Source organism: Pinus tabuliformis, chromosome 4_2 (genome assembly GCF_031772625.1).
Source record: "Pinus tabuliformis cultivar Carrire ecotype Pingquan chromosome 4_2, CPIR1, whole genome shotgun sequence".
In the NCBI taxonomy this organism is placed as follows: Eukaryota; Viridiplantae; Streptophyta; class Pinopsida; order Pinales; family Pinaceae; genus Pinus; species Pinus tabuliformis.
The window spans coordinates 1,123,396,487-1,123,410,440 of NC_142304.1; the positions used below are offsets into that span (position 1 = coordinate 1,123,396,487).

Consider the following 13,954-nt stretch of genomic DNA (forward strand, 5'->3'; position numbering starts at 1 on the left):
GCTTTAAAAAGTACGTTAAAATATCATTTAATCAAAAGTACAAATGCTTTTTATTGGATTCGAAATGTCTGTTTAATTATTCAAATACAAAAAATATTCATTGAGACGACTGCTTTTCCTTCTCGTGCCCATTTTCAATCAATGGTTCACTACCTCTCAACAATATCTATTCAAATACTGCCTGAGAGGTCTTCACAGCTACTTTATTCTCGCAATAATTGGACTTACGGCCAAAGGAAAAATCCTTCAATCAAAATTACAATATTTTTTTCTGGTTATCTTTCTAGTCACTGCTACATTTCCTTCCCTGTGCCCATCTTCAATCAATGAGCTTATTACACAGGTAGCTGGTCTCAATAAAATCTATTCAAATATTTCCTAATGGGTCTGGAGGGCTACTACCTTCACAACAATTGGACTTACCACCAAAAAGTTTGCACTCAGCCATGTGAGGTTCCCAAATGCATACTCTCCCACACTGCCATTGATGGCTGTGAGAGTCACATTGAAAGATTTAGTGTCCCCAGTCTCAGAGAACTCCAGCGTCTCAGGATCTACTGACACTGAAACTCCAGTAGGGCCCACCACAGCTGCAGTGCAATTCACCGGTCCGTCTGCCACATTTGTCACATTTCTTCCAACAATCACAGTCCCATTCAATTGCGAGACAGTGATGGCAGGATAGTTGAGGTCATATAACGCAGGTGTGACTGGTGGGCAGGGGATGTCCTTTCCTGTTATGCCCTTTATCTGTGTTGAACTATAATTCATGCTGCACAGAAAATTGTCGTAATCGTTCACTGATATATCATAGACTAGGCCAGGATTTGCAGCACCATTTGGATTGACGTGGCCTGCACCATAGTTGAAAGGACCTGCCATTTGCAATTCTGATCCATCCAGAATTGGGCCATTGTTGTTGTCCAATCTTGTAGCTGTGATTTAGGCCCAAAAAGGGAAAAACAGAAACAAATTAATATGCATGTTTTTTCATTAATATTAAGGTCAGCGGTTTTTTTTCTTCTAGGTATATGCATGTTAAGTATTTATATTGTAATAATATGAGGTATGTCTTCTCAGCCGATTATACTTATTAAGATGAAGGGTATTAGAAAAATAGAATGTTTTCTGGATTGATTATATTATTAGAATTTGGTACACATCTTTCTCTATTGATTTTTTTCAAATATTTATTAAAAAAAAAAATCTTTTTCAAATATTTATTAAAAAAAAAAATCCCAAATATTTATAACAGAGTTAATAAGATAGATTTTATTATTCTATTCTAAAATTTATAAAATTGATATATATAAAATAAAATAAAATAAATATTAATATAATATTAAAATAAAAAAAAAATATTTTTAAAAAAGTTTAATTTAATTTTAAAATTGTAATAAAGTTAAACATTGGATTGTTGTATAAGATTTTTTATTTATGAGATAAATGTTTTATTTTTATATAGCAATTTATATAAAGATTTGATTACTAATTTTATCAAATAATATTTATAAATATTTAATTCATTAATTATCGATTTATGTTATATGATATTTATGGAATAAAATATCTTAATTTGTTATATTCATAGGCATAGATATTTTGGAATAGGATTTTTAGAATTTTAATTTAATTATCAATAATTATTACATGAATTTTAGGGATTTAACCTACATAAAATATTCTTAATATTATCCATAAACCAAAGGCCCAGATTTGTTTTTACAGTAGTTATGCATTTTTTCCCTTTTAATTAAATTCATTTATTAAAAAATATGGTCATATAGCAATTTATATAAAGATTTGATTACTAATTTTATCAAATAATATTTATAAATATTTAATTCATTAATTATCAATTTACATTATATGATATTTATGGAATAAAACATCTTAATTTGCTATATTCATAGGCATGGATATTTTGGAATAGGATTTTTAGAATTTTAATTTAATTATCAATAATTATCACATGAATTTTAGGGATTTAACCTACATAAAATATTCTTAATAGTATAAATAAACCAAAGGCCCAGATTTGTTTTTACAGTAGTTATGCATTTTTTCCCTTTTAATGAAATTCATTTATTAAAAAATATGGTCATATAAATAAGTGTCATATCAAAGGAGTTATATTTTTTTGGCATGTGGTATTGATAAGACATGGTATTATAAGAAAGCGTTTTTAGATATTGAAAATAGACATCATAAAATGACTGTAAATCTCTATGATTAAGAATCTTATTACATGTTTTTCTAAAAAGTATATGCATGAATCTTATTACATGTTTTTATATATCTGAATTTTATTACATGTTTTTCTAAAAAATATGTCTTTTTTTATCATTAATAATAATAATTTCAAATAAAACTACAATTTAATTAATTTTTTTATAATTTTTATTTCTAATTTAAATTTAGAAACTTAAAGTGCATAATAATATGTTTTGATGATTCTTATACATTGATGTCTATAAACATTTACTACTCATTTAATTTATATAACTGCATTAATCTAATTCTAAAATTATTATAAAACTAAACACCAAATTAATATAAAATATTTATTTAAAAAATAAAATCACTTTCCATATCATTTTTTAACTATTAATTTAAATCATTAATAATATTAAACATTTACTTTATTAATTATGAACCTTCATTCTATGATATCCCCTTAATAAAACACCCAAATTTGTATATACCTGTGGTCATAATGGCAGACCTGATAGCTGCTGGGCTCCAATCAGGATGTGCATTCCTCAGTAAAGCCACAACACCAGCAACATGAGGGCACGCCATAGATGTGCCAGATATTAACATGAAAGGTACCAGTCTATGATCAAAACTTGCCCCCGTTGGTGATGATGCTCCTGTAAATGCTGCGAGAATGTTCACCCCTGGAGCTGTAATATCAGGCTGAAATGGAGAAACGATTAAAATCTTTCTAATGCAAGAAATAATTGTTGTGCATTGACCCTGGATATATTATTTTATTTTATTTTATCACATTGAATCCATTATTTGTGGGAGCATGATAATTTGTTGGAGTACGTTATTTAGGGCAGGTCGAGAATATGTATATTAAGAATATGTAATTTTGCAAAAGTTGAGATTCCATGAAGGGGTAGAGTTTAAGAGTTGAGACTAGACGAAGGTAGGGGAGTTTAGCCAGAGTTGAGATTCTAAGAAGATGGGAGCTTACTACAATAAGAAGTGGAAGCTTATTCTTTTAGCCACCAAAAATTGTAACAAGAAAATGTATCCAATAAAATTTGAAATTTAAAATAGTTGAGATGTCAAGAAAATAGATCTTATCACACTAAAAAGTGGGAGCTTAGAGCTTATACTTTTAGCTAGCAAAAAATTAACAAGAAAAGGTATCCAATAAAATTTAAAATAGAGAAGAGAATAACATCCCATTGTGGAACCAATAAAAAACAACGAGTAGGTTGAGGAGATTGGATTATAACCTTGAGTATGTCAGGAGTAAGCGGATTCGGCCCTTGAGAAGAATAATTTGCCATCACCGGAGCTGGCTTTTTATTTAACCCAGTCATCTGATCATCAATGGTAGCGACCGCGGACCTGAGTGAGCATCATTTAATTGGGAATTAGAATTTCTTATGCAATATCGTTCATCGTCCAAAAGTTTTATTAACCAGCTTTTACTACACGGCAAAAAGCTGTATTTAAATCCTACCCTGTTGCAGTGCTGATGTAGTTAAAAACTAATGCTCCATCAGCTGCACTCAAATGAGCAGCAGGAAGAGTATAAGGCTCTGCAAGAATTGATTGGTCGCCTCCGGGATCATTGCAGACAATTATGCCTACTCCTCCTGCCAATCGAACTGTTTCACCTTTCACAACCAGTGGATTGGCACCGCGAAGGCAAGCAACGATTTTTCCTTTAACTTTATAGGGATCTAGTTTTCCCGGGAAACAGAGTTTTCTGCAACATTATTCCTATGAAACTGTCAAAACACAGCGGTGTACCTTCGAATGATTGAACTAGTATTTCTAATCCAATCCAAGTTTCTTCATTGGAAAATGTTGTAGTTATGTAGAATACCCTTCAGTTTCATTTGCATCTGGGGCGCTCACGTTCACTGATGATACCAGCGGATACGTTTGTCCCTGAGGTAATCGGAACTGGGCAACACTTTGTCCCTGGCCTCAAACAAAAACATACAGAAGAGTGTCATGATTTTCTAGCATAATCCAAGGGAAAAACATTCAATATCAAATTCTAATAGTTCACAAAAAAAAAATGTGGTGAAATTAAAAAAATACATCAACCAGACAAAAAACTTCTACCATCAATCTTATTAGTCTATTATGTTGAAATACTAATTTCAACTGCAGCGCCATCGAACAGCTACTGCAAACAGCTCTTTTTTTCCCGGAAAACCGTCATGCTAGTTCCGTTCACGAACAGTGGTATTTGTCCAGGGGGCAGCTAGCACATTCAGCAGGTGACACGTGCTTTCAGTGGTTTTACAAAGTCAACCTTCCGGGGCGTAAAGTGAAGCAAAAAGGGTCGTGCGATATTGATTGACAGCCGTCCGATTATTTTGGGGCAGATCTACGGTTATGGCAGCAGCGGCCCATTTTTTTTTGGTTGTTTGTTGTTTTTTATTATTGAAAGGACTTCCTAGCTCATGAGAGTGTAAGTAATTAATGTGAAGTAATTTATTACAAGTATTATAGTTGGTAAATGTAGGCAGAGGATTTATGTTTATCGTTTTAATGCACTGGATTCGTTTTCTATATACAAGTAAAAAAGTGTAAGGTCATTTTTTTTTATGTAGTTGTAATCGCTCTGCAATGAAAGATGTGGCAGCGCGAAAGTAAGAGAGGAGCAAATGAATTTTTTTTTTGCACATAATGCAGTGGGAATGTAAGGAATTTTTACACATAGTAGTGTAAAATTTTCAAGATAAGACAGAGTATTATTTTTGTAATGCATAGCATGAAGACACAACAGTGTTAATTTTTAAGCAAATACAGAGTAAATTTTTTAAACTGCATTTGAAGAGTTTTTGGTGAAATCCCTCTATTAGAGGAAGTTTTTTTTTGTAACAGCAGTGTTGTAAATGAATCCAAAGTTCTTTTTTGTGTGTCGTTGAAACTCTGTCTTCAACAAAAACAATTTTTGTTCCTCTGTGTTAAAAACCTCTAGAGCACTATTCTCTGTTCTGTTTAGTTTCATTTTGTTTGGAATTATCAGAAATTCCCAACATGGTATCAAAGCTTCTCCACGCTCTTTGAAGGTGTCAAAAAAGCTGAAGGAAGGATTTCTTGTTGCAGCAGCTAGTGAAGACTCAGTAAAAAAGAATCTAAGGTATTTCTCAAGCTAGTTTTTGTGATTAATGTTGAGGACAGTCAGCGATTTTAAATACACAGTCAAGTATTTTGAAGCATAGTTAAGAGTGCAAGAATGGCTGGAGCCAATGCTAGCATGGGTATCTGTAATACCCAGTTCCCACAATTTAATGGGAAAAACTGTGACTATTGGGCAATAACTATGAGAGCTTTGCTTGCTTCACAAGACTTATGGGAATTTGTTGAGGATGGATTTGAAGAACCAGCAGATGAAAATGAATTTAATAGTTTAACTCAGACAGAGAAAGATCTGTTAAAGAGCAATAAGAAGAAGGATTCTAAAGCCCTCTACTTTTTGTATCAAGTAGTGCATGAGAGTGTATTTCCAATGATAGCAGTAGCTAAGAGGTCCAAAAAAGCATGGGAAACTCTCAAGATAGCCTATCAAGGCATGGAGAAAGTGAAGACAGCAAAACTACAGTTGCTGAGGAGAGATTTTGAGACTCTCTGCATGAAGGAGTCAGATAATATTGACTCATTCTTCATACATGTGATTGGCCTGGTCATACAGATAAGGTCTCATGGAGAGATTCTTGCAGAAAGGAGGATTGTGGAAAAACTATTGAGGGTCTTACCCTCAAAGTTTGATGTGATTGTCACCATCATAGAAGAGACAAAGGATCTCACAAACTTCTCAGTTGATGAACTACATGCATCACTGATAACACATGAGCAGAGATTGAGTAGGAATGAAAACTCATCTCTAGAGCATGCCTTTAAGACCCAGATGTTCTTTGGAAGAGGAAGAGGTCAAGGCAGAGGAAACAAGAGAGGAAGAGGCAGAAGCCAAAACAGAGCTGGAAGAAACAGTCCAGCAAATGTTCAAGGAAGAGACAGCAATCCAAATCAGAGCCAAGGCCAAGGCAGCAGCCAACAAAGTGGACAACATTATTCTCAAGGACAAAGGTATGATAAATCCAATGTCCAATGTCACTATTGTAAAAAATATGGGCATTATGCAAATGAATGTAGGAAGAAACAACATGATATGAGTAATAGAACTAGTACAAATTTTACTAGAGAAAATATCAGCCAAGATAATTTGTTTTTAGCCTGTAATATGACTGAAGAAAAGAGTGAAGATGTATGGTTTCTAGACTCCGGTTGCAGTAACCATATGATAGGAAACATAGCCCTATTTTCTATGTTAGATCAGAGTGTGAAGTCACAAGTCACACTAGGGACTGATAATAAAGTTTCTGTTATGGGAAAAGGAAAAGTAAATGTCTTAACAAAGAAAGGTGAAAAGAAAACCATATCAGAGGTTTATTATGTCCCTGGAATGAAATGTAACCTCTTAAGTATTGGACAACTTGTTCAAAAGGGGCACAATGTTTTCTTTGTGGATGATGTATGCACTATCATAGATAAAACACCTAGCAAACAATGTATTGCTGAAGTGAAGATGACAAGGAACATGATGTTCCCTCTCAGAATGAAAGCAGATTTAAAAATGGAGAAGAAATAGCAGCAACGACACAAGAGGCTTTCCAAATCGAACCAAAAGATGAAAATTGGTTGTGGCACTTGAGATTTGGACATCTCAACTTTGGAGGTCTTAACTTGTTAAATAGAAAATGAATGGTAAGAGGATTACCATTGATAGAGAAACCATACAGCCTTTGTGAAGGTTGTATCTTGGGGAAACAACATAGAGAAAGTTTTCCATCTAGCAAAAGCATAAGGGCAAAAGCACCCTTAGAGATTGTCCACTCAGATTTATGTGGACCGATGCAAACTCCATCACTTGCAGGCAACCACTATATACTAATATTCATTGATGATTTTACTAGAAAAACTTGGGTTTATTTCCTAAAGAACAAAAGTGAAGTGTTTGAAAGATTATGAAATTTCAAAGCACTTGTAGAAAACCAAAGTGGGTTGCATATCAAAGTTCTAAGAACTGATAGAGGAGGTGAGTATATCTCCAAAGAATTTCTACATTTTTGTAGAGAAAATGGAATTCATAAGCAGTTTACCACTAGGTACACTCCACAACAAAATGGAGTTGTCGAAAGGAAGAATAGGACAATCATGGATATGGTGAGGAGTATGTTAAATGCAAAGCATTTGCCAAATGATTATTGCGCTGAAACTATACACTGTGCAGCGTACATTTTGAATAGATGCCCTACAAAAACAGTCATGTACAGAGTGTCGAAAGAAGCATGGAGTGGGACAAAGCAAGGCGTCACCCACATGAAAATTTTTGGATGTGTGGCTTATGCACACATTCCAGATCAACTAAGGAAGAAGTTGAACAACAAAGGGGATAAATGTATTTTCATTGGATACAGTGAGGAATCCAAAGCTTATAGGTTGTATAACCCATCCACCAAGAAGCTTATTGTGAGTAGAGATGTTCAGTTCATTGAGGAGGAGGCTTGGGATGGAAGCATAGAGAAAAAAGTGAATGTAAAAAATTCTGTGTCTAATGATGAAAATGATGAGGAGATGGCTGAAATACATCCCCAAACAACAACACCAACACAAGGGCAGTAAGAGACACCCTTGAGGAGAAATGAAAGTGCTTCTCCAAGCACACCACAAGGAGGAAATTCAAGTGCTTCTTCAAGCACTTATACACCAAATGAAAGAAGTAAGAAGTTCAGAAATTTAAGTGACATTTATAAACAAGAGGAAGATAATGAATGTATGAACTCTTTGTTTGCTTTATATTGTCATATTGATGACCCTGTTCATTTCGAAGAAGCAATTAAGGATAGGAAATGGATAGAAGCAATGGATGAGGAGATCAATGCCATAGAAAGAAGCAAGACATGGGATTTAATTGAACTACCAGAAGGAAAAGAAGTCATTGGAGCTAAATGGGTCTACAAGACCAAGAGTAACGCTGAAGGCAAAATAGAAAGACACAAGGCAACACTGGTTGTCAAATAATATAAGCAGCAGCATGAGAGAGACTATGAGGAAACTTTTGCACCGGTTGCTAGAATGGAAACCATGAGAGCAGTGTTGTCCATAACAGCACAAAAAAAGTGGAAATTTTACCAAATGGACGTGAAGTCAACATTCCTAAATGGAGTGTTAATGGAAGAGGTTTACATTGAACAACCTCTAGGCTGTGAAAAGGCCAAGAGCACAAAGTGTGCAGATTGAAGAAAGCTCTTTATGAGCTGAAGCAAGCACCAAGAGCGTGGTACAGTAGGATAGATTCCTATCTACTGGAAAATGGATTTGAAAAGTGTGAGGGAAATCCACCCTTTACATCAAAGAAAATTATAGTAAAATACTAATTGTTGTGTTATATGTTGATGATGTTATTTTCACAGGTAATGATGATTATCTTATTAAAAATTTCAAAACAGTCATGAAAGAAGAATTTGAAATGACTGACATGGGTCTGCTGAGATACTTCTTAGGAATAGAAGTAGAACAAAATGAAAATGGGATTTTTATCTCGCAAGCGAAATATGTTAATGAAGTGTTGGAAAGAATTAATATGCAGGAGAGCAAAGCAACAATCACTCCCACAGTGATGGGATTAAAACTCATCAAAGAGGACAACAACAAGGATGTTGATCCTAGTTTGTACAAGAGCATAGTTGGCAGCCTCATGTATTTAACTGCAACTAGGCCAGATATAATGCATGCTGTTAGTTTAATTTCCAGATTCATGGAGAGACCAAAAGAAGCACATTGGCAGGCAGCAAAAAGGATTCTGAGGTATGTTAAAGGTACTAAAAGGTTTGGCATTTTATATACTACTTCAGAATGATCAGATTTAATTGGATGCACTGATAATGATTGGGCTGGAAGTATAGATGATCGGAAAAGCACATTTTGTTGTGTTTTTCACATGGATTCAGGAGCCATTTCATGGGCTTCTAAAAAATAACCTATTGTAGCATTGTCTACAGTAGAGGCAGAATATGTGGCAGCTACAGCAGCAACGTGTCAAGCAATTTGGATGAAAAGGAAGTTAAGGAGTTTATGCCAAAAGCAAGTAAAAGGAACTGTGATTTTTTGTGACAATAGACCATCTATTGCATTATCCAAGAATGTTGTGTTTCATAAAAGAACGAAACACATTGACACAAAGTTTCATTACATCAGGGAATTAGTAAACAATGGAGAAATAGTTTTACAACACTGCAGGACTTAGGAGCAAGTTGCTGATATTCTGACCAAACCATTGGGGCAGAAAAGTTTTGAGTTTTTGAGGAAATGTCTCGGTATGACTGATAACCCAGCAGTTGAAATTAAAGGGGAGTGTTGAAATACTAATTTCAATTGCAGCGCCATCAAACAGCGACTGCAAACAGCTCTTTTTTCCCCGGAAAACCATCACGCCAGTTCCCCTCACCGCCTTTCACGAACAGTGGTATTTCTCGAGGGGGCAGTGAGCACATTCGGCGGGTGACACGTGCCCTCAGTGGTTTTGCAAAGTCAACCTTCCCCGGCATGTAAAGTTCAGCAAAAAGGGTCGTGCGATATTGATTGACAGTCGTCCGCTTATTTTGGGCAGATCTACGGTTATGGTAGCGGTAACACATTTTTTTTTGTTGTTTGTTGTTTTTTATTATCGAAAGGACGTCCGTAGCTCATGAGAGTGCAAGTAATTAATGTGAAGTAATTTATTACATGTACTATAGTTGGTAAATGTAGGCGGAGGATTTATGTTTATCGTTTTAATGCCGGGACTCGTTTTCTATATACAAGTAAAAAAGTGTAAGGTCATTTTTCTTTTTATGTAGTTGTAATCCCTCTGCAACGAAAGATGCAGCAGTGCGAAAGTAAGAGAGGAGCGAATGATTTTTTTTTTTGCACACACATGCAGTGCGAATGTAAGGAATTTTTACACATAGCAGTGTAAAATTTTCAAGATAAGACAAAGTATTATTTTTGTAATGCATAGCAGTGCAGACACAACAGTGTTTCAACAGTGTTAATTTTAAAGCAGAGACAGAGTAATTTTTTTTTTTAACTGCATTTGAAGAGTTCTTGGTGAAATCCCTCTGTTAGAGGAAGTTTTTTTTTGTAACAGCAATCTTGTAAATGAATCCAAAGTTTTTTTTCGTGTGTTTCTAAAACTCTGTCTTCAGCAAAAACAATTTTTGTTCCTCTGTGTTAAAAACAGAGCAGTATTCTCTGTTCTGTTCAGTTTCATTTTGTTTGGAATTATCAGAAATTCCCAACATATTAGCATCATAGTTACCAAATTTACTTGAATCCGGATATAATGTTGAAGATTTGTCAATTTGATTCCAATAGCCAATGTTTCAATAAAATTTAATCATGTTCATCCATGGATATGTTCATGCCCATGCCTAGAATGCTAAGGCTAGTAATCAGTTTTGAAAATAAATTTCAAATGCAAGTTGGGGGAATCGAACCTAGGTCCAAGCTCTGATACCATGTGGAGGTTTGCCACTACACCAAAACCGGTAGGTTGTGGTAAACGTTACAACCTAGTAACTAGGATCCCCAAGGTGGAAATTACAGATTCTATAGAGGCGCAGTGATTGTTCCAACAAGTTTTGGAGGGTGGGAAAGTTAAGAAAGATGGAAAATGTAGAATTTTGTATTAACTTTTTAATATTTCGATAGATTTTATATAGATAAATTTAATATATGATTTGTTTTTTAAATATGTATTTGTTTTATTTATTAGGATATTTTTTTTTTTAGGTTTTAGGTTAGGTGAGTATTGAGATAAATGGCATGCCTATCGTGTGGGTTGAATAGTGGTTATCTAGAGGTATCTAATCAGTCAAAATCACTAGCGGATGTCTTGGCTACACCAACTTTTAGCATGGATGAATTTTTTACAGTGGAATTTTGATGGAGTGCTTTTACACGATGAAGTGCCTTAACAAAGCACCCGTGATATAGTGCCTTAACAAAATACCTGCCTTAACAAAACAAAACACCTTGGAATGAAGTGTCTCAACAAAATACCCAATGAAGTGTCTTTACAAAACACCCTATGAAAATGAATGAATGTAATGAGAAGAAATTCTAAATAAATAAGTTTTGAAAATAAAAATAAAATAAATTTGGATTGTTTTTGGTGAACAGTCTCCCTCCAACTATTATATTTTAAATTTATTAGAGATTATTCAAAAATTTGAAAAATTTCATCCAATTTTCTTTTAATATTTTTCATCCAATTTTCTTTTAATATTTTATAAAATTCAAACGTGATAATTACCATGGTGAGCGCAGAGTAGTTAAATGGAATTTAGTAGGATGAGCTAGACGTACCTACTTTCCTAAAATATAAATAAAATATGATGAATTAAGTTTACGTACTACATATTTGTCGCCGTTTCCGAGAGTCACAATTGAAGGGAAGTCTCTATCAATGGTGCTGGCTGCCACAGTTATGATCCAAGGTGCCATATTTGCAACTGTCCCTTTAGCTGGACCGGCATTTCCAGCTGAACAGACAACTACCCTTCCACTCTGGACAGCATGGAAGGCTCCAATGGCAATTGCGTCGTGAGAATAATCCAGAGGAGTGTCACCTGGCGCACTTCCGAGAGAAATAGAGAACACATCAACTCCATCACTTATGCCTGTGTCGATTGCTGCAAGGATATCTGAATCATCGCAACCATAAATGTTATTTACGTCAGTCCAACAAACTTTGTAAGCTGCAACTCTGGCATTAGGAGCTCCTCCTTTCGCAACACCTTCTCCATGTCCAAATATACTTGCATTTGCGACAAATTTCCCACCCGCTGTGGACAGGGTATGAGTTCCATGTCCCGTTCTGTCTCGGGGAGAAAGAGTTTCTGACGGAGAAATCCCATATCTAAATTGATATCCCGCGTTGAAGAATCTGGCTCCGATCAATTTCCTTGTATCAAACAACACTTTATTGAATGAGACTTTAATTGTAAGAATGCAAAGTTCAAAGGCTGTTTTCCAGTAAACTTCTTATTGCAAAACACTTCATAGAGAGTCAAACCTTCGGTCTAGGAATTTCTTCAGGGGAATTTTGGTTCTATTTTCAATAAATAAATCTGTACAAAGAGGTAATAATAATAATACCCTCTTCGTTAATCTTAAAATATTAATATCTACAATCAAATTAAATCCAAAATGGTTCCAATTGAGATTTTTCATCGCAGCAAACCATTCTTAAATAAAAGAAAAAATTTCAAAACAAATTAGTACCATGTTTAAGGTACCCATTATTGATCCACGTACTTGTTACATTGAGCTGCACCAAAGTCCTTTCCATTTTGGCAGGTCCCCTTCCATTTGGAAGGAATATCCCCCCGATCAGTGTCAAGGAAGCTTTCTGATTCGGGCCATACCCCTTAACGCACAAGAACAACGGCATGAATATGAACGCCAACAACATAATCCAAGTGAATTTATCTCGTTACACAGAGAATTTTCTTAGGGGCTACCTGAATCCAGGTTACCGATGATGACATCGTTCCCAAAACTGCCATTATTCCATAGAGAATTCGAAGGAATAGAACCATCGTCATTTTCCAATCCAAGGAATTCGATTGAACGAGTGGTATGCAGAATTCTTCTTTGGCTGGCAAATACAGACACAACTTGCGGGAGTTCTGAACAATAATAATCCCCAACAATAATCCCCAACACACCAATTCAATTAGAAAATAAAATGAAAGTTATCTCTACATTTGAATTGCCTGGTTGGTCATTCAATGAAAAAGACACACAGTATATGGCTTAATGACAGGTAACAATGACAAGTAATTTACTTGAGAGAGCAAGAGCGTGGTCTTCTTCAAGAGCAGCAGCAAAACCATTTATGCTTTTAGTGTAGGAGTAGAAGATGTCTTCTTTGGCAATCTCCTCGCTGTAATTTTTCATATAGAAAAAAACAATATGTATAAGAACCCAAATTATAGGTTGTAGAATAAGAATCAAAGCTTGGAGCAGCATGTCTATACATAAATGAAAGCAAGACCTAACCAAGTTAAACCATTGTTGTCATTTCAAATAAATACAACGCAAACACTAGTCAATTTTGCAATATATCATCCAGCCATGGATTCATTCAAATAATTACCTTCCTAAAACTGATGCCAGAAGCTGATGATGAGATTGAGTTACTAGTTCGCTTTCCAGATTTTCATCATGGTGTCCGCCTAAATACACCACATAAGGCTGCACTGGACAAACTAATGTTTCATTAAACCAGCACAATGTTGGTTAGTTTTATATATTTTCAAAATCTGCAATCCAGTTAAAAACAACTGCATTCAACATTTACAAAACCTAAAGTCTACAAAACCTAAAATAACATTCATACCAAACCTAAAATGACCTGAAACAACATTCATACAAAACCTAAAATGACCTAAAACAACATTCATCATCTATCAATTATTTGTTCTTGCCTTCTTAACGCCCACAGCTGAACCTATGAACAACGATAACACCACAACTACAAATGAAATTTTTATCTCCTCCATCATGATTGCTGCCTTCTCCTGCATGGCGCACAACTATTTCTAAGCGTTTGTTTTTCACACAACGCTTTAAACTGTGTGCGCCTCAACAAGTTGTGATTTTCTTCCATATAAATATTTGAGAGAGGACAGGAATCGCGGAG

General features: G+C 34.9%; 1 protein-coding gene across 1 annotated transcript; it reads right to left on the reverse strand.

The window, feature by feature from the left end:
• Positions 1-378: 378 nt before the first annotated feature.
• On the reverse strand, positions 379-13,838 carry LOC149173609 (subtilisin-like protease SBT5.3). Its single transcript, XM_089426751.1, has 11 exons — positions 13,740-13,838; positions 13,409-13,506; positions 13,098-13,195; positions 12,771-12,938; positions 12,565-12,676; positions 11,662-12,211; positions 4,073-4,170; positions 3,704-3,952; positions 3,474-3,588; positions 2,706-2,919; positions 379-935 (listed from the first exon to the last, which is right to left on the reverse strand). The coding sequence occupies exons 1-11, from the start codon at positions 13,836-13,838 to the stop codon at positions 379-381; spliced, it is 2,358 nt and encodes a 785-aa protein (XP_089282877.1).
• Positions 13,839-13,954: the final 116 nt, after the last annotated feature.